The following is a 24,909-nucleotide window of genomic DNA, read 5'->3' as shown; positions in this document are numbered from 1 at the left end:
CTTTTTCCTCTTTTATTAAACTAAACTAATAATGACGTCCTAGCTTACACAACAATTACATATGTTTCTGAAAAAATGCGAAATTATATAATAGTTGGTTTTGGTGTGTAAATGGAAGGAGGAGATTTCGCCACGTACCTATCTCAAATTAGGGTTTGGTGATTTTGTTACGTGATCCAGTTTTGTTTGTTTTTTTAATTTGTTTGTATTTCTTGTCACATGATAGGATTTGAGTGCATAAGAACGACTCAAGTCCATATCTACACGTCGATACATGTACAGAATACAGATACCGTCATATAAGAAAACGAAGCTTTCAGCTCTTTATTAACTTATCATATGTGGTTGGAACTCGGACTCGACTCACGTCATTATTTTGTTTTCAACAACTTTTGTACTTTTACAATTAGTATATTATGCCACAATGCTACGTACCTTGTCATGTTACAATGACATGTGGATTATATTATTACATCCAGTTGTCATCATTTGAATAGGTTTTGTCTGCATCTTTAGGCTGTCTATAAACTCTAGACTCTTAATGTCGCATATCCCATTCCTTAATTTTTTTGTTGTCTTTGGTCTTTTCTTTTTCCTCTTTCTTTATTAACAACATAATCAACATCCCTTAATTCAATTTAAATAGTTCATTAAGTTAAGTTTAATTTTGGGCTTCCTTTCATTAATTTCCTAGATTATTAGCCTCTTTTTTTCAGATGAAGCGTGGCCATTAAATATATATATATATTGGTCCACCATTTGTTACATGTATGCCCAGTGGCGGCGTGGGTAAACGGCGGCCTTGCCCCCCTTTCTCCCAGCCAAAATTTCGAAAACCCCTCTCCATTTGCTTGCCTGCCGGCTTTATCTTCACGCCATCTATACCTCTGGCCCCTCTCCCACAATACCAACTAAACGACAAGTCAAACAATTTCTTCTCAATTTTATTCATATATAATATCCACAACTTAATTATTCCATTTAGTACGTACAATGTTTCTTATTATACATTTCAGTTAACAAATTTCTATTTTCGAGTGTGTTATATGTTTTTTTTCTTCTTCTTATAATGTGATCATCTAAATTATCATAATATAATCTAAGAAAGTGAGATTCGAACCCAAAACGAATACACTTTCCTGACCAAACGACATAACCCACGTTTGTTAGAATATATATTGCTAATTATTAAAAATTTATACTTATTCCTTTTGGATTATGCGTTGAATAACTAGCCAGTCCAGTCTTGAGGCCCGATACTAAAAGGATTGGTGTTGTGGGGTTATGGCCAACAGCAAAAAAACTGTTGGGTTTATGACATGTGACCAGTGGAAGTTGCCCCCCAAATCTCTAGAGCATGATTCTGGTGCCCCACTCGTATCGTGCGTGATAATATTACGTTTTGTTCTCTCTTCGAATATGGTTGACCAATGACCACAATGAATTAGATTTTCAGTATATTTGGCTACTTAACAACCAAGCGTTTAAAGCCCATCAGATGTAGCCTCTGTTGGTTTCAATTTGTGTGGTTTCGAGTTACTTTGGGAATTGGGAATGAGTGGTAACCCTTTTTTTGGAATATTTGGAAATTTGAAAACTATATAACACACAAATATTCATTGGATGTCTTGAGTTTCGAACATCTATTCATGTGAATGGATATATTTTTTTTAATATTCATTGAATGTCTGGAGTTTCGAACATCTATTCATATGAATAAATACATTTTTTTTAAATATAATCGACAATCTAAATTATAGAGAAAATAAATTGAACTCGAGAGAGTACTTACGGACGAGAACACAGAAAGTCTACAAGTGCTTTTCATTTATCTTTTGTTGTATCACTTTTATATGATTTTCCCGTCCACTGAATATCTGAGCTTCACATACAAATGGACAGTCTACAAAGGAGCCATCTTAAATGTTCGCAGGTACAAATTGTGGAGGTACTGGACTCGAACAAACTGAAATTTCTAGTGCTATTCTTCACCTTTTCAAGGATTCTTAAAGCTGGGCCAACCCAACTAAGATTCTCATGGAAGGCCGATCACATATCTAAAACTTTTCTAAATTATGGATTGCTTGAGTAGCCCAACGTTTTCAGACTTGCATGGTAACATTCTCATGAAATATTTATGGTACAAGTTTATTGAAAATTTGAACCCTTAGTTTAGCAAGGACATGTAACTTCGATAAGTGATTAAGAATATTTATCCATGTATCTGAGATATGAATGTGCATCAAACATATATCGATAACATTCAGGTTCATTTTATTGGCATACGTTATAGATGGCATTCTTACAAGTTCTTACATCATTAAAAAGATATTTTGATGGTTTATTTTGCAACATTCAGAAGTAAAAAGCATTTCTACCTAGCCGATTGAGAAAATATGAAATTCTTAACAACCACAAACAGTGCCTTGGCCTTGGAGGCGTCAATAATATCAATCCCATGGTAACCTCCTTCAGCAAAATGGCACACCACGTGTACACCATTTTCCTCCAACATCTTCGCCACCTCAATCTGACGGTCGATCAATGGGTCCCCATCCCAGCCAGTCACCAAAACTCTCCACCCAACCGCCTTTCGATCCAACTTCTTACAACCGTCCCCTACCGTCGGATTGCAATACTCGTGGTCACGACTAGCCCCAATAGGCAACGACAAGTCCCACATCAGATCCGAACAGCTCAGTGGGAACGCGGGGTTGTTCGCTAACCTCAACTCGGAGCCACTCCTCTGGGTCCCACTGAAAAAGGGTTGCTGCAATATCAGCCCATGGATCTTCAACGGATGGAGACGGTCAACGTCGGCATGAAGTGCTGCGTGGTAGGCTATGTTACCCCCCGCGCTGATGCCCATGAGGAAAGTATTTGAAAGGTCAGCATGGTCTCTCAACCAATCATCTGGGGTGGTTTTGATCCAGTGCAGCGCTTCCGTTGCATCCTCATAGGCCGCTGGTAGGCGATGCTCTGGAGCGAACCTGTACTCGACGGATGCGATGATGACGGGAACATCAGTGGCAAAGCCGACGCAGTAATCGTGGAATATGGTTGAGGCTGCACTTAATAAAATGAAGCCTCCACCATGGTAAAAAACGACGAGAGGTAACTTGGAGGAGGAGGAATGATCCAGTTCGTGGCGGGGCAAATAGATTCGAACCCAGGTGTTTTTTGATTCGTTGATGGGGATGTCTTTGGAGAGAACTGGGGTGGGAAGCTTGGGATCGGACGTGGGTGGGCTTTCTGGGAATTTGGCCAAGCGGGTGATGGTGCCGTCAGGGTTGGGTGCAATCTGGAGGCGCTGATAGTTATCAACGGTGGAGATGTCTTCTGCTTGACCTTCGCCTGCACCTGACATTGTTTAGTTTTGTTAATTATCAGAGAAGATGATTAATATGGACGGGTAACGATGCGGTAGTGATTAAACTATATAGTGGCTACCAAACCTTTGACTCAGAGCATGTCCACCCCAAAAGGCTAAGGTTAAGAGCAATTCCACTCATTTACCCTTAGCCATGACAAAAGAGAGTTAGGGCAGTCACCATTCACGTGAATAGTTGTTATGCAAATAGTATTTTTCTGTTTCCACCTGTTGTCATGGTAAAGGGCAATTACAATTCATTTTTTTTATTTTTTTCACAATTTTTTTTATCTTAATAATTAATTTGGATAATATTTTTAGATAAGATTTTCAGTTTTCTACGTGTCAATACTATTCATATCTCATAATCGGATAAAATTTTTAATTTCAAATTTAAGATAAATTAAAAAAAAAATGGCTGGTATTTATAGAAAAAAATTCATTAATTTTTGGGTATTTTTTAAAAAAAAATTCAGAATTTTTTCCAGTATTTTATTGCAAAAAAACTAGTTGCCGTTGGATTGGAGGAAAAATCGATCGGAGAGCCCAGACGATGCTAAGTGGCAATCAAAAAATCCAATGAGTGGGTGACGCTCGACAAGACTAGCTTGTGTTTTGGACCTCGGTGAATCGCCTTTGGGCGGCCAGTTGCATGGGACCCACTCCACTGTGCTTTGACTCACCGTTGGAAACCAATTTTGCAAAAATCTCCCTGGCCCGAGGCAAGGGGGCCTCGTGGAATCGCTCTAAGAGCAACTCCACTCATTTGCCTTTAGCCATGGCAAGAGGGAGTTAGGATTGCCACTATTCATGTGAATAGTGGTTGCCTTGCAAATAGTATTTTGTGTTTCCACCGTTCATGACTAAGCGATTACTATTTATTTTTTTGTTTTTTCATAAATTTTTTTACTCAATAATTAATTTGGATAATATTTTCAGATAAGATTTCCGGGTCCCTACGTTTCAATACTATTCATAATCGGATAAAATTTCCGAATAAATTTTCTAATCATTAACGATAAGGGAGTTTCACTAAAACACCCAAAATGAAGGTTGAAATTATAAAAAAACCCAACACTCAAAACACTTTATAAACACACCCAAAACCCATCATTACACACACTCAAAATCCATTTATAAACACACCCAAAAAGTTGACTTTGGGGTTGATTTTGAGTGTGTTTCTATATTTAAATAGTGCTTGAGTTTTTTTATAAATACATGTCTAAGATTGTGTTTATTTATAAATTTGTATAAAGGTAATTATAATTCATATATGAAGTTTTTCAAGACGATAAACAAGGCTGGGGCTTTGGACGGGTCAGATACCTCCAAACCATGAAAACCATTGCCAAAATGGGTCATTGTCCGTACACCTTTCCCCTCTAACATCTTCCCCAACCCCATCTGACGGTCAATCAACGGGTCCCCGAAACAACCCGCAACCAACACCCGACAACCCATTACCCGAATCGCAACGCAACGCTCGAATTCTTTACTACCGGCCGGATTGCAATACTCATGGTCACGGTCTGCGCCCAGAGGCAACACCCATTTCCACGCGGCATCACAGACGCGAGGTGGCAAAATTGGATCATCCTCCATCACCATCTCCGACCCGGTCCTCTCGGACCCACCAAAGAACGGATGGTGCAATATCAGCCCTTTGATTTTCAGAGGGTCAAGATGATCACTCACTTCACAAGCGCGAAGCCCAGCATGGTAAGCCAGGTTCCCACCGGCACTCGTACCCATTAAGAAACAATTGGAAAGATCAGCGAATTTTACGATCCACTCTTCTTTGGTGGTTTTAATCCAGTGCAACGCATCCACGGCGTCGTCATAAGCCGCAGGTAGACGATGTTCGGGTGCGAGGCGGTACTCTAGGGAGACGATGAGGACTTGGAGTTGGAGAGCCATGGTAGAACAGAATTCGTGGAAGATGGATGACGTGGCACTGAAGAAAATAAAGGCGCCACCGTGGTAGTAAAAAATGAGAGGGATTCTGGGGCCGGGTAAATCGAGGACCTCACGGGGGAGGAATAGTCGTACCATGGTTTCGGTTTTCGGATTTACCGAGATGTCTTTGGAGAGGACCCGAGTGGTTGGAGAGGATGGGTCGGGCTGGGCCGGTACAATTGGAAGTGTAATGAGACGGGTGTATGTGCCGTCTGGGTTGGGAATCAACTTGGACATGGTTCAACATATAATCTTTTACTTGGTAGTTTGGGTTTCTTCTTCTTATTCTTATAGGAGTCACCCAACAACATGGGTACTTTTTTTAATTCTTTTGTTTCATTTAAATTAATTGGATCCTAATATTATTTATTGAGACTAGCCTCTCTGCACGCGTTTTCGCGCTTGTAAGAGAGGCTTTTTTTAAAAAATAAATTAAATTTATTTTAGAATTAAAAATAATAATGGGTAGTTGTGTTTCATAAAAATAGGATCAATTATTTGATTTTTAAAAAAAATATGAAGAAAAAAAATTTACCATATTATCCTCAATTAATTAATAATTTTAATTCTTAATAATTGTATTAATCAAGGGTATTTTTTGGTATTTTGAATGTTTCATCATTCTCTGTTTTTTGGTTTATATATATAGATGATGATGTATCCTTGAAAATTAAGTTTCGGAAATTACTTGTCAGGTCCAAACAAATCCACAATATACAATGACGACTGTCTACCACATAATTTATACAAACGTCAATTTCCTACCATTGTCATGTCGGTACTCTACAACTAATTAATATAAATGTCAAGGGTAATTCAGTAAGTTCACATCTATTTTTATGTTATCCTGCGCCTACCACATGTATATGAATTTAATATAAAATTGGTTAAAAGTCTTTGAGAAACTGAAATTTAGGCAACTTCCTTTGGCGCGAAAGAGCTTATGTGGGCCTCGCTATTTATAGTTGAGGTTTGTTGGGTCTGGGCTTACAGATGGACCTGGACCAAAGTGGATCCACATTTGCCACGTTATTACTTAACAGAAAATTAAGTCATCGAATTAACTGAATGTGTAAATTGATTAAACTTTAAAATGTTATTGCGTAAATTGGCAAAAAAACTCCGTGACTGATTTAAAAAATGACCCCAAATCTTCTGGGTTGGCTCAATTTTCGTAAGCGTTGTAAAATATTTTAATGGACATACTCTTCTCATTTTTCATAAAAATAAGAAGTAAATCTAAACATCACGTTACAACTTGAAGTCCTGAACGAAAGATAATTATTTATTAGAGCTGGAATATAAAACTTTTAAAAACCGCAAACAATTCATGTGCCTTGGAGAGGTCAACATCCTCAACTCCATGACAACCTCCTTGGATAAAACGACCCACCACTTGCACACCCTTTTCCTCTAGCATCTTCACCAACTCAATCTGACGGTCCATCAGTGGGTCCCCATCACATCCAGTTACCAAAACTCTCCATCCAAGCGCCTTTATTTCATCCAAGTGCTTGGAACCGCCACCCACCGTTGGATTGCAATACTCATGATCACGGTCAAACCCACGAGGCAATGACAAGTCCCACATCAGGTCACAACAACTTAGCGGCAAAACGGGGTCGTTGGCCATCCTTAACTCGGAGCCACTTCTGTGGGTCCCACCAAAGAATGGTTGCTGCAACATTAGCCCTCAGATCTTTAAGGGGTTGAGATGGTGAACGCCCACAACTGCACGGAGTCCTGCGTGGTAGGCTATGTTACCTCCAGCGCTGGATCCCATGAGGAAACAATTTGACAGATCAGCATAGTCTGTCAACCAGTCGTCTTGCGCGGTTTTGATCCAGTGCAACGCTTCCATTGCATCGTCATAAGCCGCCGGGAGCCGATGGTCCGGAGCCAGCCTATACTCGACGGATGCAATGACCACGGGCACGTCAATAGCAAGATTCACACAAAAATCATGGAAGATGGTTGAGCCTGCACTGAGCATTATGAAGCCTCCACCATGGTAAAATACCACGAGAGGTAGCTTGGTAGTGGGTGTGGCTGTGGGCGAGGGGGATTGATCCAGTACATGGCGGGGTAGGAACAATCGAACCCAGGTGTTGTTTGATTGGTTGATGGGGATGTCTTTAGAGAGGACTGGGGTGGGAAGGTTGGAATCACAAGTGGGTGGACTGTTTGGATATTCCGCCAAGCGTGTGATGGTGCCGTCCGGATTGGGTGCAATCTGGAGGTGATGGTAAGGATCAACGGTGGGATTGGAATCGGACGCTGCCATTTGATCGGCCATTGTAATTTTTGTTAATGGAGGGAGCAGACTGAGCTCAAGTCCCTTTGTTAATAGTGCTTCGTATAATCCGGGGGCGAAAGTGCTTATGTGGGCCTGGTTATTTATAGGTGAGGTTTGTTGGGTCTGGGCTTACAGATGGTTTCTTACACTTTGAACAAGCCGTAATTATTAGATGGAGGCTTCTGTTTAAATCAATATTATTTAAAGCTGCATGTCATTGTCAGACACAATCTTGGAGCTGTGTACGGTTTATGCGACTCAAAAAGGGCGTAAATGGCGGATAAAATTAAGTTGCAAAAAGGTCAGAAACCACAGGAAGTATATGGTGAAATGTTGATTGGAAAGTTTGCAATAGTTGTGTTTATATTGGGGCAATGAAGCGAAAATGGAGACACATTGGCCCCACAGGGCAGAGCAACTAGGTTTTGCATTTGCGGAAATGCACTCATTCTGTAGCCAGATATTTATACTGTTGTTGTGTTTGGATGATAGCTAGGGTTTGGATCATTTGGTAAACAAGTAGCTTAGAAATGATACACAACAACAACGCTAACTTTCATGCGTTCCATTACTTATCAACCTTAAAGATGCTAGGCTTTTTTTTGTTTTTCCCAAAGGTAAAAGGGTTAGGCTTGTGTCCCTATTCATAATCTAAACTTGGAAATCTTGGCGGGAGACTTTCTGAGAATTATTGATGTGTTTATGCGAAATTAAATACAAATTAAAAAAAATAGAGAAGAGATTCTGCAATGTTCTAGGTTCAAGATTTTAAGATAAGAGGATATATATTGTGCATGCCATGTCCAAACAAAACAATGCCTTATCCTATATAAAATCCTATACCAATACCAAGCCCACTTCCCAGACCTACGTACCAATCAACACTGTCTGCAATGATACCCATCAGTTTTCAGTCTACCCAACTGCGTTTCCTCACCTTTGATTTGATGGAACTAACCGTAGGAGCTGCCTCTGCACCCAGCAGAGCAGGTGCAACAGCCGCCATTTCACCTCCCCAACACACACCCGAAAAACCCAAAACCATTTTCTTCATTTTAAGGCATCAAATTTAAAAACCAACCAAAAACCCTCCACATACAAAAGTATAAGAACTTTAACAAACCCCAATTCATTAATCATAATAATAAATACATAATAACAATAATGTGTTAGAGAGAGAGAGAGAGGGTCACATCAGAGCCCCACCAGCTGTGGCTGACTGCAGAGAAGACTGCAGCTGCAGCAGGTGGTGGTAACAATCGGCTGCGGTCGGCCTCTGCTCGGGGTTTTGATCCAAACACCGATTTTGAAGCTCCCTCAGCATCTTCGGCACGCCTGTCAACCCACAGCTCCTCACCAAATACCCCACTCCCCACACGTCCACTTTCACCCCATGCAACCCTCTCTCCATCTCCGGTGCGTGCCTCACACGCGCCGCCAACTCCCCCGCCGCCACCGCTCGTCGAGGATATATCTGCGGAGCCCCCACCGCCTCCTCAAACCCGCAAACAAACCACTCGTTCTCCCTTTCCGTTCTCCTCATCACTTTCTCCCAGCTTATGTCCCTGTGCATGAATGACAAGTCGTGCAGTGCCACTAAAGCTTTGGTCACGTACTTGAGCGCCTCCACAAGTTGCTCACAGTTTGTAGGCTTGCACTTGTACCCTCTTGGCTTGAACACCAAACCCAAATCTTTTTCCAACGACCTGTGGATAAATTCTGCATGGGGTATTCTGTGGTCGAGAAAATCGTAGATTTCTTTGACCGCGGTCCATTTTCGAACGTTGCAGAAAAACCGAGTCACCGTAGTTGGTGTCATTTCGACTATGTTTCTTCCATTGCCCAAGTCAAGTCTCTCGAAATCACTATGGGGAAGCAATTTGTTGCAATTGGTGTTGTTGAAGCACCGATCGGCCAGCAATGGCAATAAGCCGGCAATTCGATAACATGGGACTAGGGCTTTGAGTCTCTCTGAGGGTGAGGACAGATCAATGGTGGCTAAATCAGTACGATTTATTCGATCTTGAGATCGGCTTAATGCACAAAATGTCACCACATAACCAATTGCATAGTAGCCGAATATGTAAGGAAGGTCCATGTAGGTCCATAAGATTTTCTCAACGATTGAGCTAGATGGGTTCATGTCATGGCTGTCTCTTAGTTGATCGGTTTCTTCTCCTCTAAATAAACAAAAATTTCGAACAAACCCCGTCACGTTCGGCCATTGATCTAGTAAGGGTTCGGTTGGTGATGAAGCGTTGGGCCTGCGGATGAAGACCATTTCGAGTGAACAAAATTTGGAGACGAGCCTATTGATGCAGTCGTCCCAAATGGGAATGAAAGAGTCTCTACTTGTGGCAGTGGATGCACTGAGACTGGGGTTTGTTCGGATGATGGGGCTAACGATGTCATACGTGATGGATCTACAGTCTAGCAATTCGGTTGAGGTGGTGAAGAAGATTTCTTTTCCTTGTGGTAGGTCGCGGTAGACGTCTTTTCGGAGTGGGAAGCGGAGTTCCTCCGGCGGCGGCTCTTGTAAGTACCATTGGAGCTCGGGTAAGCTCGGAAGCGATGGTGGCGGGGCTCCAAGACATCCCACGTAGTACTCAGTTGGGTCTTGAAATTCGGTTGAAGGAATAGCTGCAACAAAGCACATGCATATATGGCATGGTGATAATAATAGTAACATTAACCAAACCAATGTGCAATATAAAAGTTGAACATCAAATAAAATATATGATCAAACTAATTCAATTTGGTTTTAGGACTTACATCTTGAAGAGGATTCTGGTAAGGAAAGCTGGACTTTTTCATTGAAGCCTAATTGGCATTAAATAAAAATGAAGTGTTATATGTGGAATTAAGCAAAGATTTTTTTGATATGGGAATATCAAATTAAGAGATGCTGTCAATTTTACCAGAAGTAGATGACGAAGGCTTTCTTCTGCCAAAGACTTTGACTTGTTGTCCAGACACAAACCGATCAACGGAAAAGCCTCTAAGAGGTCCATCTTCAAAGGCTTCCATGGTGCAAGCAACCATGGAATCATCAAAGAAAGTGAGCTCGTCGGCATTCAAGAAGCTCGAGCCTTGGACCCTCACTCTCCCGCGGTGGTGCTCACCTTCTTCAGCCCACAAACTCACTAATTCTTCCCATGTCATTCGAATCTTTCCAATTCGACGAAGCTCCTTGGAAGCAGAAGACGAAGAGAGGCCTGCAGTGAAGTCTAGGGAAGACTGATCATGATGATGAAACCCTAGCAAGGTCCCTCTTCCTCCATGGTAAAACGGTTCCCCTCCACCGCTCATGATCATTAGCTGCTTCTTGCTACCTGCATATATATGATGAGAGAACTATTATATCAACCCATTGTTTAAAAAGAAGAAAAAATAAAAACAAAAACAAAACCAAAAGTAAAAATAAAAATGATAAGAGAACTATTATCTACTCCATTGTTTAAGGATGATGGAACTATTAAAAATATATATGTTTGTGGACAATGTACATAATATACTATAGGATGATATATATACCTGAGGGTGGGAACTCGTCTTCTTTGAAAGAAGGCGGTTGGGTTAGACTTCTTGTCACAACAAAAGCCGATCGACTATCGTCCCCAACTGAGCCTAATCTGCTCTGAGGTGTTCTCATTCTAGACCCCATGAACTGTGAAAGTTCCTCAAAAACCTCTTCATCAAAAGAGGCAGGCAACCTATGCAGCTTTCTCTCGTAGGGCGAAAGTCTAAAATAACTCTTCCCAACTTGTTCTCTTTCAGCCCCTCTCTCCCACTCGTAAACTTTTCTAAACTCTCCCAGCATATTATCCCACTTGGTACCTGCTGTTTTTGCGTCTCTGTTGACTCCATGCTTTTGAAGAAACTCAGCTACTTCCCTATCCTTATCAGCTCTTGTTTTGCTTCTGGTGTGAGGGGTACCTGTCTCCGTTGGTATTTGCTCTGTTCTCGAAGATGAGCCGGACCCATGATCTGAAGACCCACCAGCTGGCCCACCTTGATATTGAATCCTCCATCCCCTGGCCAACCACAACATCTCATTTGGTTTCCAAACTGGGCTCACATACTTTCCCTTTCTGAATTGATGGTTGTGCACTGGGTTTTGAAGATCTCCCTCGGTCTTGTTTGTGTCCTGCCCTGAGGTTGCTGATAATGAAGGCAGAGGAGAGTGTGCCGGTGGTGATGAGGCTGTGTCTGAGGAGGAAGCTGCTCCGGTAGGTGTAACATGAGGTTGGGGTAATTGGGTACTCTTTGGGTTTGGGGATGGGGTTGATTCTTTGGAGAGAATTGGTATTTGGGTTTGTTTTGTTTGGGAAGAAGGAGAAGGTAGGAGCTTCCATTGCCCTGTTGTATATCTAGGTCTCTTGGGGTTCACAGCTGCCTCAAAGTGTTGCTGATCAAAGGGTGACGAAGATGAAGTTGCTGCACCACTTGGAACAAACAAAGGGGCAGGAATATTGAATGGGACAGCAGCCGGTGGAGGCTGCGGTTGATGGTGGCGTGGTCTTGTAATTTCTGTTGGTAGTAACTGATCTTCAAGGGGGTCGTTTGGAGAAGGTGAAATTTGTTGCTGTTGCTGTGTTTGTTGTTGTTGCGGCTGCTTCTTGCTCGTATCCCCTTTGTTGTCACCCATCTCAAATGGGCCCAAGGTTTTTTTTTATTTTTTTAAAAATACTTAAATGAGTTTGGGTAAAGAGAAACCTGAGACTTAGAGAAGAACTAGAACAAGAAAGAAGAAAGCTCTACCATTAGTGTAGGGCTGTAGAAGTAGAACTAGTTTGGTTTTATTGTTCCAGCTTTGAACTTGAAAAAAAAAATAATTTGAAACTTGATCACAAGGAAAGGGAAGGGGCGTTTTTGGACTTAGGTAACGTTGCAGCCATATCTCCACAACAGGGAAAGAAAGAAAGTCACAAAAGAAAGTATAGGGATCATAGCCCCAGTTAAAAGCAGAAAAAACAGAGAAAAAGCAGAACAAAAAAGTCGTGGTTGTGGAACTGCCATCGAATATGACCCTTCAGTCCCTTAATCACTTAATTAAGACAACCACAAAATGATAATTCTTGATTTGTCACATTTGACAACTATACGTGCATGATTAGGGAAGGGGTCATCATTGTACTGGGACTGAAAAACGCGGCTCTAACTTTGCTTTTGTGCAAAGCGCTTTTAATGTGTTTGTTGTATTGTCTAGAGAGAGAGAGAGAGAGTTCCCGCGCAGAGTGAGGGAGAAAGTGAGTGGGAGAGGTACGGCAGAGCGATGGGGACCGAACGAATCGATGGCTCTGCTCCAGTGAGTGACTCGTATGACTCTTTCTTTCACACTGTCTTATTTTTTTTTCTGTCCCACTCTCTCTCTCTCTTTCTCCCTCTCACTCATATTTATATAGATCTACCCTTGTTGAGCAAGCTTATCAGTACAGATTCTCTGCTTCTTTTAATCATTTGCTTCCTTCTAATTTGATACACACTAGTTAATGGAGGGAGCTCAAAATAAATTCAAAGCATATCATACAATACAGGCAACTTTTTCTTATCATAAAAATCTTTTCATTCTTTTGGGTTCAACTTAATTGGTTTTTACTGCATAAAGCTTTTAATTGGTAGCACGTTTTTTGAGCCTCTTTCAATATCCGTATGCATGCAGTGGTAATTGTGTATGTGTGCGCCTTTTATTTGTTGATAAAAGCCTGCTGCTTCCTAATCCTAAGCACTCTCTATCTATGAAAGTCATGAGTCTCATTACCACTATGATGAAGATTGGAGCCAACATTTGCCTTTAATTCAAATTACAGTTCTGTACGTATGAATTATTCAAAAAGAAAGTGCTTCTGGCTTGCTTGATTGCAATTAATAATTATTGGTTAATACGTATTCTTGGGTCATGCAGAGCAAGTGCGTCCGAGGCTGGAGCACAAATTTCTTTATGCCATTTCAAATGTCGAGTGTGCTCAGATTACGCCTTCGATGGATATCACATATTCTGACAGGACCACCACCATGGATCTATGATCTATCTAGCAATCAACCACTAGTTTCCAATCCAATGTGCATATGCGAAGTTGTGAAGAAATTTAGCTCTTTTTCAGGCAACTAAATTGATTTTCATTCTTAGAGACCTATATTTTTAGGGAGGGGTTAACTAATTCATCCAAAAAAATTCAGTGTGTCTTTTTTTGCGTGTGTGTAAATTACGATCGTTTCATCAATACATTACGGAGTGTCAAGAAAAATACTTAATTTGGGCCATGTTCACTCCGAACTATACACGCAACAAATGAAAACACATACCTCGCAAGCGTATGCACAATCTAATTACGATTATATATGAAACACTTAACTTTGTATATACATATTAGATGAAAATTGTGATCTTATATTGATTGAACCTTATTCCTCAAAGCCTAGGCCCCAACCTTCCCTTTCTTCTCTTTTTTTGGTTTTGTTTATGGCCAAATTAAATCCCTTTGGTTAAGCAGATATACAAGTCTAACATATTATGATTTTCATATAAACAAGCAAGCAAGTCAAGTAAGTACCATATATAGAGTAGAGCCACTGTTTGAGTGCACGGTAGATGTTCAATTATGATGGTGAAGCTGTGGTTTAATTTCTGTGTAGATCTGCCTTTATTAAATTAAAGAACCCATGTGTCTCTTTCTACCTCAAAATGCCAACTGCCAAGGAGATACAGAAAAAGGAGGCCTGGCATTGGCAAGTTACAAATAGTAATGATACAGCAGAACGGCCGGCGCAGAGCTGTAACAAACACACTCACTGATCACTCCCCTCAGCCACCATATCCTTGTATTTCAATGCCTACCCTTTTCTTCTTTCGCATTATTTTCCTTTTTCTTCTAATTGTTCCTACGAATATAATATATGTATATGACAACTTAAAGATTAAGGTGGAGAAACACTAATTTTTTTCACTTTAAGCAAATGAAATCATACATTATATATATATATATTTTCGGTTGGATGTAATTATATTGTCCTAATAGACTGAGAAGCATTTGTTAAAAGTGATTTTCAGTTTCTAATAAATGCAAGCAGAAGTTATTTATACAAACAAGGAGGACATTGGTACAGTAAAGAAAGAGGAGGAATCTTTTTCCTTATTTTTTGCAAATACCAGAAGAATTGCTTGTAAATTGTAGAGGGCATGCACTCAATTTGTTTTTCCTTTGCTGCTTGGGCTTTTGTGGAAATGCAGCAAATGCCTGGGTAAAAGTGGAACCATTGATGAGAGGGATTGCATATATAGTAGATATAGGCTACATGCATAGCCCTCGCGCAAAGAAAGAAAATACCAGAATTTCGTTTTATGTAAAGTTATTGTGATTGATCATTCTGGATTAATATTTAATAATAATAATAATAATAATAATAACAATAGCTGCACTCTCTGCATATAGCTATAAGCTAGCTGTGCACAATTGATGCACTACCAGCCTGTGAGGCTGCTGCTGCTGCAGCATAATTGTCATTATAATTAACTCATGTGAAGCTCTTGAAATTGCCGCTGGAACAGCCAATAGACTGAAGAGAACCCAGGAACAATTTTCAAGTTTGGAAATTTTACTTGACCATGCCAAAATCAACATGAATTTTGGGGTTTTTGACCCTATTGCCATTGCCTCTCGTGATTGCTACTATATATCTCTATCTCTATGCTATATGTTGTGGTTTTGGACCACCACCGCACCCTATAAATAACATTATCTGTATATAAATGTACTTAAGTAGATAGCAATATCGTCTCTCTATCCTTGTCACCGGAGTACAAGGCTTCCATATTCCGGTTTCATTATCCTCTCTCTTTATTTCTCTCTCTCAAGATACATGATAGCAATAAAACCAGAATAAGGAAGTTTTTTTCTCGTCGTTCACATATATCATCACTGCAGGCATTGCCAGTGTTGTTTAAATTTTCTCAAACCGTTAGCCATAAAAAGCACAGAGTGACAAGCACGTAAATGGCATATATATGAGGAGGCCCTATCGATGCTCCATGCACACACCCTATATATATTGATACCTCTCTGCTTGTAGCTAGGCCGGCTGAGAGGCTCAGGCTCCAGCTCATTTAAATGTTCCTTTCAAAAGGTACACACACAAAGCAAATGCGTTCACAAGCATTATATGTAGTGTGTGTGCTTTTAACAGATGCTTTGATCAAAGTTCACAGTCCTAGTACGGCTATATATTAGCTACCATAGCTTTATTTGTATGTATGTGTCCTACTCCTATGGTATTAGTGTCAACAACAACCAATGTAGCTAGCTTGACTAGGTTTCAGCTCCTTTAAACTACAAAAACATGTTTTGTTGGGATTTGGGATGCTAAAAGCTGTTCCCATTTCCATTTTCACTGCCTTCTTCTTCCTTCCTCTCAAACTCAATGATCTTGAGTGAGTACCCCAAAGCATTGCTTGTGTCCTCTGGTCTAATAATTTTATGTGGATCATCGTTTATGTAACTTACAAGGAGACAAAGCCGATTCTATAGAGTCAAACACAAAGTCCACTCTCTTTTTTGTCGTCAAAGTTTGAGCACATAATAATTCAACTAAATATAATTGTTGTTATCAGATAATTAATTACATAATTGAATTAATGAATTGACTATATTAACTGTTGTGATCAATGTAGAAATTATACAAATCAAGACCATTATTAAACGCTGATCCAGAAATATTATTCAACTGGACGGTACATTCAACTTTGGGAATATTGATAGCTTACCTCTAATCTAACCTCTAAGCCTCTAGGAAGGGAAACTTTACATATAGAATAGTGGGGCTACTCCTACTTGGACTTGATGGGGTGTATGTACGTGTTTTACTTGGACTTTTTTTTTAAACTGAATGTGATTGCTGGCAACCAACATAAAAGGGTGGACACAGATGTCCTGGGCAACACAAAAATTTGCATAGCTCGCTTGCAAATATATTCCTTAATTTGATAAAAATTAATTATATTCTCTATTTTGCAATATTCCATTTTGCTAACCCCTTTTCTGAACAAGGATTAATCTTTTAAGACGGTATAGATGATGGACTAAAAATGGAATAGTGAGGGTTGGATCAAACGGTTAACCAATTTGATCCAACAACTAAGAAATAAGATCTTATCTAATGATCTTAAAATAAGACCATCACTATAGAATTCTTGATAGAATGACTCTAACGACATAACACTTTGTGTCATTGTTGGGCTCTCTAATCTCCAAGAATTTTATAGTGAGGGCCTTATATATGGTCATTAGGTGAGATCCGATCTCTTAATCGATGGATCAAATTGTTAGATTAAATTGGTTCGCCATATCCAACATTTAAGATATAAGACCTCACCTAAGAGATATATAAGGCCCCAACTCTAAAATGATTCCTCTAATCTCTGCCTTTTGGGCCTCTTTTTCTTGCTGAAGCGTGACATGCATTTTTTGTCTTGATCAAGTTTGGAACTATTCGAGATTTTGATTTCCAATTTGGAAGGGATTCATTTGTGGTTTTCTTAGAAAACACACAGCAACGCGTCCGGTAGAACAACAAATATAATGAATGGCATGCTTGCCAACATGCAAAGCAAAGACATATTTTTATGTTATTAATTTTAAGATGAAGATGAATTATAATAATAATATGCCGTTGCTTTCACGCTTTCAAATTTTAATTTGAAAAAATAATAACAAAAACTATACGTATTCAATTGTCCCTTTCACATTAGAGCTTGTCGATCGAAAGTATAGCAAACTTCCAAACCAAAATAAATAAATAAATAAACTTTGGTCCAAGAGAGTTCATCATTCCAAAGTTGTATAATTTCAAGCATGAAACCTTAATTAGTGCTTGCTTAACGTAATCTTTAGGTGTGCCTCACCATTCTCTGTTTCCTTAACACTCGGAAGAATCTTAATATCTCCTAGCAGTATATTGCTGATTTGTTTACACATATTTATAATCTTCATATTTATTTTTTAAATTAAAATCAATCTAAATTATAACATTCCCATCCCTGTAAAGCTTAGCTAGTTAAGGTGTTTTTTTAAATTTATAAAGTTAATAATGTCTTATGTATTTGTAGTATTTCTGAATGCGTGAACCGCCGGACAGAATTTCCAAATAAATTAAGACAAACAGATGAGCCAGAAAGGAATCATGCTTGTAGACTTGTAGTACAATATTGAGTGTATTTCAAAATAAACTGTGATGACTCTATTAAACCTGTACACGCTCTAAAGACCAAGTCATGTTTTCTAGTTTCTCCATCAACTTACATGACTCATGATATGGCTCAAAAAGAACCTAAGGTCAGGTAGATACATTAACATTTCGATTTCACAAACGAAAAAATTATATGGCTCCAAAAGAACGTAAGGTGAAGTCATCTCCTTTGTGATCTAGCCCTTGTAACATTCTCTCTGGCATCAGATAGTTCCATACCATAATTTTCATGATCGGTGTCGGTTTCGTCGTATACTTCTTCTTCATCCTCAGTCTCCTCCACATGATTTGTGATCTCTTTTTTCCTTCTTCTTATACCACCCTTAAGCCAAGCCACCACTTCTACCATGGTGGGTCGATTATCAGGGCTGTTATCAGTGCATTTCATGGCAATCAGGACCGTCGACTTAACTTGTTCTCGATCAAACTTGCCCTTCAACCTTGAATCTGCAATTTGATTAAACAAACCCTTTTGGACATAAGGGGTGACCCATTGAACAATGTCTCGTTTCACTCCGCCGGGGAGTTTCTCTATCGGCTTTTTCCCGCTAATTATTTCTAAAAGCAAAATCCCAAAGCTGTAAACATCACAGCTCTCAGAAACTTTACCCCACATGGCATATTCAGGAGCTAGATATCCAAGAGTTCCCTTTACCCTAGTAGTCAGATGACTTACACCATCAGGGATCAGCTTTGCAAATCCAAAATCAGCGACTTTTGCTTCAAATTCAGTGTCTAGAAGCACGTTGCTGGCCTTTATGTCTCTGTGAATTATATGAGGATTGGCCTCATGATGCAGGTACCTTAACAATCAAACACACAAAAGAAGATCAAAAAATGCGCTAGATAATACTAAAACTTAATCTATGAATTAAGAGTAATACTTGGATTTTATTGAGTTTAGAAATCATAATGTACGCATATGTTCACTGTTTTGTACTTAGAAGTATCCAAAGTTAAAGGACCAAAATTAGAATCTAATTTAACTTAAGGTTTAGTGACAATTAGATATCTGGTATACATAAAAGGATTTCTGATCAATCTAATTTTCTAATGAAATTAATCATAGCACTTTGAAGAAGCCAATAGTAACATTATCTAGCTAGATCTTTACTGGTAATGAATGAGAGGCTAGATATGCATGAAGCATCTTTAGTATATTCCAGTTAAGAACGACCTTTGAATTTCAGAAGTCATCTGAATGACTTTGGCATTGAAGCAACATACAAATTTAGGTGACCTAATCAAGGGTTTACTTTCATATTTTATATAACATTTTTTGTTAGGCAAATTGGCGATTAGTTTATGTATACTTACGATAGACCTTCAGCTGATCCAATGGCGATGCTCATTCGTCTTGGCCAATCAAGAAGGCAATCTGCTGCAAGTTGGCCATGCAAATGGGTGATCAAGCTATGATTAGACATGTAATCGTACACTATGAGCCTTTCCTCACCGCCGGCATAAAATCCCCGCAGGCCTAACAAGTTTCTATGCCTCACCCTTCCGAGTATTTCAACTTCCACTGCAAACTCCATCTCTGCCTTTGCACTCATCGTCTTTAGTCGTTTCACAGCTATCTGCACATACACATGCTACCTAAGTGTTACAAAAAATTCAACTAGAGAAGAAGGAAACCAAATATTGATTGTTTGTATAATCAGAAGGAACTGAAATTATTCTAAGGAAAAAGATGGACATGATTGCCTTGCCTCGGCGCCTTTACTTGTTCGACCCCAATAAACACTTCCAAACCCTCCTTCTCCAATTTTGTTGTCATGGTGGAAGCTGTTTGTGGCATGAAGAAGCTCCTTGAGGGAATATATATCCCACGGGTAATCCCTATTCTTGTGCACCCTACTTCATCAAACCACCCCAAGAATTAACATGAAAATTGGTAACAATTAAAGATAATTAATCAAAATTGAGTTTAATTATGTGTACCTGGTCTCAGCTGGTTCCTCTTGATCTCGAGAGACACAGCAACAGCAAAAGGAGTTCCAGGGCATTTTGGTCCTTGGAAAGAAAGAACAAGCCTTCATAACTGAGGTATATATGGGGGGCAGTGGATTAATAATAAAATGGAGTGTGACTGAAGGATGGAGAAGAGTACAAAAGGTTGATCAAAGCAAGAAGATGAGAGGGCAAATATTTCGGAAATTTTGAAGCAAAAGGGAAGTAGTCTTATGGTGAAGACAAAAGCCAGCCTTGGAAGTCAAGGAATCATGATGTTCAATGGTGAGAACAAAATGTTATTCTCTATCTCTACTCACAAGCAGCCTTCAACCTCATGTATTCTAGTGCTTGTTAGCTTTTGCCCAAGCTATTGTTTTCATTGGAAATGTCACATTTTTTATTTTCTCATTAATTAGACTTTCATAGAAAATTATTTTATTATTAATAATACGTGATATAAAATACTAACCAAGGTTTAGTATAATAAATTTTGATGATATGTGTTACCCTTTTTTCTATAAAGTTGAAAGTGACACCACCACCCGCGATGAAGTTGGCTATGTAACCATCAATTGTGACCTTTCAAAGTTATGATGCAGCACAAATTAACTATTGATTTTGCGATTAAAAAAAAATTGTGGGCTAAAACCAGCTAAGAATAGGTCGCACACAGTCACCTATATTTATAATAATTAGCTGTAATTAACATATTTAATTGAATAGTGAATACATTATTAACTCTCTAATGCCAATGATCTTTAACCTGATGGCACGTACCCATCTTTTATTTTAGATCCAAGAGCACAAAATGAAAGGGTACGCTGAAGCTATTCTAATTGTTACAAATAAACTTATTATGGGTGTTGGTAGAAAGGGAAGAAATTGAGTCCTAATTGTTAAGTTTTTTTAACTGGTCAATGATTAATTAAGGGAGTTTCACTAAAACACCCAAAATAGGATTGAAATTAAAAAAACTCAAGCACTATTTAAACATATAAACACACCCAAAACCCATCATTACACACACTTAAAACTTTTTAAACACACCCAAAAAGTTGACTTTGGAGTTGATTTTGGGTGGTTCTATGTTTAAATAGTGCTTGGATTTTTTTATAAATACATGTCTAAGATTAGGTTTATTTATAAATTTGTAATAAAGTAATCCCTTTTCACCTTTGAAACAGAGAATTGCAATTTTATTGCTTGATGGATGGTAAATATATAATATAATCGATTCTTGTTAATCAGTAACATTGTAATTAGGATTAGATTGAGAACTTGCATCTCAGTTGTTACATTATTAAATAAACAGATGGGATCTCACCAACTCTCATTTATTTAACAACAAAATATTACCGTTGCGCCATTAAAAATAAAACAAAAATCGTACTTTGAGTTATACATTTGTTAAGCCTCAACTAATACAAGCGATGGTCTAAACTCTTTTACATATAACACAGTTTTTTTAGTGGCCTTTGTTTAGGAAGACAATTTAGGCTTGAATTCGGATGCAGGAACACTTTGACCAAGCTACGTGCTTAATCTCAGACCAAAATAAAGAAGAAGAAAAAGAAGGTATGCACATACAAACGGAAATGATAAATTAATTAAGCACTTGGCCGCAAAAACTTCCAATGAATCAAAGCCTCTGCTCATTGACGCTGTACAACAAGAAAGAAGAATTTTCCACTTTCATCGAAGGCTGCCCTCCCATTGCTGTATAGTATACTATACAAAAGTCTTCCAATTGACAATAGCCTATACAAAGTCTTTTAGCTTCTGCTTATCCCTTTTTGTTGTTGAAAATAATAACAAATAAAAAGAAATCGAATAACCCAACATTATTGACCCCAAAATAAAATATAAAAGCAACATCTTGTAGTGCAATCCAATCCAATCCCACCCATAATTAGCATCTCAAATTGGAAAGGTCTGGGTTGTGCCAAGTGACACTACTCAGAGATGTACTTGCTACAAATTTGGGCAGGGGACCAAGTACTCATCAAACCTAGACTTTGTGACTCAGCATATGTATATAAATCCTGGGTTGAAGTTTCTTAGGAAAAAGTGTTCTTCTGGGCTGACTTCGCTACAGCACAATGCATTTTCTAGGCTCTAGCTGTAGCCTGTATATAATTAATCTTGTTCTTAGATTTAATTACATGCAGAGAGCTTAGCTTAGCTGCCGTGAAAGAACATTGTTAATGATAATTAGTACTAATTAAGGGAGATTGGGCCTTAGTTGTACCATCTCTCTTTTGTCCGAAGACTCATTGGGGTATTTGTGGCCTGTTTTGTTTTGTGCTTTCTTAACTGTTTTTGGGCCTCTGGGCTCCACTTATTCTAAACGAGTATGAAATCGATTTGCATAGGGGGGTGCTTTTTTTTTCTTTTCTTTTTTTGGGTCAGCCGTTAGGGGGTGCTTGCTTTCTACTATAGTAGAAAACAGAGAAGATGATGTGAAATTCACCAATAATATGCGCATGCAGTAGCTAAAACGAAGAAAACACCAAAGGTTCTGCATTAAAAAGTCAGAACCAACCACTAGTGTAAGGGATCATTTGTGGCTGCTTCTTTAAAAGCAATACTGTTGATAAGCGATTCTAGTAAAAGCACTTTTAATGATTTAAATACAAAATTCTGCATATGATTATCTGATAGTTGGCTTGTTCAAAGCCAGAGGAAAATTCTTCGCAACAAGTGTTGATAAAGGAAGCTAGCTATAGCTCCAACAATTGAAAAGCGAACAACTACTAACTCAAGACTTAACATTAATCCTTCGATTTTGTTCATAAAGTTGGAATTCACCAAAGTTGATGGTGTGGTTGCAGAAATGGCTTCATGCTGGTGGAGCAAAGCTAAGTTATGAATACGTGAAATCAATATCACCAACAAAAGCAATTACCCTTTTGAACGTATACGAATACCACAGCTGTAAGCCTGTAACTATATATACATCCATGGAACTCGGGATTGATATTAATTTCCAAGATTTCCAAGATATGTTTAGGCCGTTAGGTGGTAATCCATGTCAACATAAATAGAATTATATCTTGTAGTATCCATTCAGGCATGCATATGTACATAGAAAACCAATAAATTGGAGTTGGTAGGATCATGGTCTACAACTCTAGGTGTAGTATCTATTCAGTCCTGGTGTTCTTTTGGGGTGAAGAATCTCTGCATTAATTTTATTTAAAAATTCATGAGTTTTGATTCTTGCCAACAACTCTATCCAACTATGATTTGCTTGCAATATATAAAATCATAAGGAAAATGAAAAATCCTCTAACCCGGCTAGTGATATATCAATTGTAACGAGAAGCACTCAGCAGCAAACTTAAACAACTGTGAATACATCAATATGCCTTATAGAGCACACCATGAAAATATATATAAGATTATCTAAGCATGCGAGTTTAAGATTAATATGGTCTAAAAGTTATATAACTGGACATTTAATCTGGATACACATGTACTTAAACAACAGGCAACGAAAAGGTTGCATGATCCATATTAAAATTTTATGAACATCACAAATAATATTTGTTGCTTTCTGTTGTTACATGAACTAATGAGTTCACAGCGTCAAAACGTACGTACAAGAAATGAGTTTTCTTAAAACAAGGCACTACAAGTAATGAAACATCAAACATTTGACAAATCACAATTACAACAAAAAATCTAGGGTTTTGATACATCAAAAAGGACAACTAATTCACGTAGCTAGGGAAGGGAATACCTCCTAACAATTAACGATATGCCTGCCACTCAGATTTGCAAATTTAGTTTCAGTTGCAACTCAGACAAATCCACACATTCCAAATCGTCGACCTGTGGATTGAACAAAAACTGTGAATAAACTTTCGTGGATAGCTTCCTACAAAACCTAATATCAAGAATATGAGTAACTAAATTGACAGGAACGACCATATATATACCTCGCACTGAATAGTGTGGAAGACCCTTTCGTTTACTCTGGTGGAAGCACACTCAACAACACAAAGGCCTTCAGCAAGCAACAATTTCAGCACTCTTGAAAGAGGCAACCCTTCATCCTCGCTGCAGCTACTACTTATCACAACCTCCACTCCCCCAAAACAAGTTGGCCCAACCATGATATTGGTCACGGAGTTAACCAAATCATGACCCAAAGTTTCATTTTCTAGACCAAACTCTTGTGCACTAGAATCATATTCATACAATCTTCTAAGCTTTTCTTTCTTAGCATTCAATTCTTGGATCTTCCTCTTCATTTGCATTATATAATTCACCGCCTCGTTCATGTGCTCGGAGATTGAACGCTTTCCCTAAAATCCCATAATAAAAAAACCCTAGAAACATTAATTATCTAAATCAAGACATTCAAATTCAATCCCCAATAGAAAATTAAGAAATTAAGTTATGTACATATATTAAGAGAGGTTGATCTTGATTCTTGACCTTGATCAATTCATGAGGGAGGAGGGATCGAAGAGATGCATTTAGAACTGCCATAAGTTGTCTTCTTTGGCGCTCGTTGTCCCTACGCACGATCTTCCTTTCAACCTTTACATCACTAGGATTTGCTTCATTATTGTCCGGATGAGCAAATAATATCATATGTTGCTGTTGCTGCTTGCCTTTTCCCATTTTCTTATTATTATGGGAGGGATCGCTTCCCTCTGGCAAAACCTCATGATCCGGCACCAGATCTTCTATTTGCATCATATCTTCTTGGTGGGGATCATTGGAAGAGATTTGAAATTCCAAATCCTTGCTTTGATCATTAGGATGATAAAAATTAGGAAACATTGAACAAAGACATGTACATGCAAATATTCGAGCTCCAAGATTCTTTAAGAGTAAGAGTGAAGGTTGTACTTAAGGGCCTTAATTAGTGTTCTTAAGATTCTCCGATATCTCTTTCCTTAATTGCTTGCCGAGGAGCTGCAAACGTGGCATTAATATTGGACCGCATAATAAAGTCAGGGGTAATACATTATATATTCCATGTGAACCAATATTCTTTTCACTTTTGGACTAAACCAATTACTGCCTGCCCATTTACGTTCACACATTTTGGTGGACCACCATCTGTCGGAAA

General features: G+C 38.7%; 4 protein-coding genes and 2 pseudogenes across 6 annotated transcripts; all 6 read right to left on the bottom strand.

Annotated features, from left to right (window-relative positions):
- Nucleotides 1-2,251: 2,251 nt before the first annotated feature.
- On the bottom strand, nt 2,252-3,520 carry LOC107880089 (carboxylesterase 20 pseudogene; annotated as a pseudogene). Its single transcript, XR_016126610.1, has one exon. The product of XR_016126610.1 is annotated as a carboxylesterase 20 pseudogene (transcript).
- A 1,068-nt stretch (nt 3,521-4,588) lies between these two features.
- LOC103333281 (carboxylesterase 1) lies at nt 4,589-5,616 on the bottom strand. The gene has a single exon (XM_008236099.3). The coding sequence runs from the start codon at nt 5,564-5,566 to the stop codon at nt 4,634-4,636; it is 933 nt and encodes a 310-aa protein (XP_008234321.2). The 5' UTR covers nt 5,567-5,616; the 3' UTR covers nt 4,589-4,633.
- A 902-nt stretch (nt 5,617-6,518) lies between these two features.
- LOC103333282 (carboxylesterase 1-like) lies at nt 6,519-7,715 on the bottom strand (annotated as a pseudogene).
- Nucleotides 7,716-8,497: 782 nt separating this feature from the next.
- LOC103333428 (Protein kinase superfamily protein) lies at nt 8,498-12,273 on the bottom strand. Its single transcript, XM_016794320.2, has 4 exons — nt 11,160-12,273; nt 10,544-10,957; nt 10,398-10,445; nt 8,498-10,265 (listed from the first exon to the last, which is right to left on the bottom strand). The coding sequence occupies exons 1-4, from the start codon at nt 12,271-12,273 to the stop codon at nt 8,815-8,817; spliced, it is 3,027 nt and encodes a 1,008-aa protein (XP_016649806.2). The 3' UTR covers nt 8,498-8,814.
- Nucleotides 12,274-17,729: 5,456 nt separating this feature from the next.
- LOC103333429 (PTI1-like tyrosine-protein kinase At3g15890) lies at nt 17,730-20,116 on the bottom strand. 2 transcript variants are annotated; one of them, XM_008236258.3, is made up of 4 exons: nt 19,812-20,116; nt 19,580-19,727; nt 19,185-19,447; nt 17,730-18,670 (listed from the first exon to the last, which is right to left on the bottom strand). In XM_008236258.3, the coding sequence occupies exons 1-4, from the start codon at nt 19,907-19,909 to the stop codon at nt 18,028-18,030; spliced, it is 1,152 nt and encodes a 383-aa protein (XP_008234480.3). In that variant the 5' UTR covers nt 19,910-20,116; the 3' UTR covers nt 17,730-18,027. The 2 variants fall into 2 exon arrangements, with proteins under 2 accessions (XP_008234480.3, XP_088908996.1); XM_089052870.1 differs by having other exon boundaries at nt 19,580-19,724.
- Nucleotides 20,117-23,423: 3,307 nt separating this feature from the next.
- Nucleotides 23,424-24,702, bottom strand: LOC103333284 (transcription factor bHLH36-like). Its single transcript, XM_008236103.2, has 3 exons — nt 24,267-24,702; nt 23,765-24,133; nt 23,424-23,657 (listed from the first exon to the last, which is right to left on the bottom strand). Exons 1-3 carry the CDS (start codon nt 24,615-24,617, stop codon nt 23,595-23,597), a joined length of 783 nt encoding a protein of 260 aa, XP_008234325.2. The 5' UTR covers nt 24,618-24,702; the 3' UTR covers nt 23,424-23,594.
- Nucleotides 24,703-24,909: the final 207 nt, after the last annotated feature.

Source organism: Prunus mume, linkage group LG5 (assembly GCF_029339155.1).
Source record: "Prunus mume cultivar Tortuosa linkage group LG5, ASM2933915v1, whole genome shotgun sequence".
NCBI lineage: Eukaryota > Viridiplantae > Streptophyta > Magnoliopsida > Rosales > Rosaceae > Prunus > Prunus mume.
The sequence above is the reverse complement of the archived record's forward strand: the minus strand, read 5'-3'. Positions and strand labels throughout refer to the sequence as shown.

Excerpts from the sequence above, each read along its gene's own strand:
- LOC103333428 (XM_016794320.2), bottom strand. The coding sequence starts at position 12,273 with ATGGGTGACAACAAAGGGGATACGAGCAAGAAGCAGCCGCAACAACAA. Across the intron at positions 10,958-11,159 it reads AGACGAGTTCCCACCCTCAG|GTAGCAAGAAGCAGCTAATG; the intron begins GTATATATATCA and ends ATATATATGCAG. Across the intron at positions 10,266-10,397 it reads ACCAGAATCCTCTTCAAGAT|CTATTCCTTCAACCGAATTT; the intron begins GTAAGTCCTAAA and ends GCTTTGTTGCAG.
- LOC103333281 (XM_008236099.3), bottom strand. The coding sequence starts at position 5,566 with ATGTCCAAGTTGATTCCCAACCCAGACGGCACATACACCCGTCTCATT.
- LOC103333429 (XM_008236258.3), bottom strand. The coding sequence starts at position 19,909 with ATGAAGGCTTGTTCTTTCTTTCCAAGGACCAAAATGCCCTGGAACTCC. Across the intron at positions 19,448-19,579 it reads GAACAAGTAAAGGCGCCGAG|ATAGCTGTGAAACGACTAAA; the intron begins GCAAGGCAATCA and ends GTGTATGTGCAG. Across the intron at positions 18,671-19,184 it reads GGATCAGCTGAAGGTCTATC|GTACCTGCATCATGAGGCCA; the intron begins GTAAGTATACAT and ends TTGATTGTTAAG.
- LOC103333284 (XM_008236103.2), bottom strand. The coding sequence starts at position 24,617 with ATGTTTCCTAATTTTTATCATCCTAATGATCAAAGCAAGGATTTGGAA. Across the intron at positions 24,134-24,266 it reads TCCCTCATGAATTGATCAAG|GGAAAGCGTTCAATCTCCGA; the intron begins GTCAAGAATCAA and ends ATGGGATTTTAG. Across the intron at positions 23,658-23,764 it reads TCCACACTATTCAGTGCGAG|GTCGACGATTTGGAATGTGT; the intron begins GTATATATATGG and ends TTCAATCCACAG.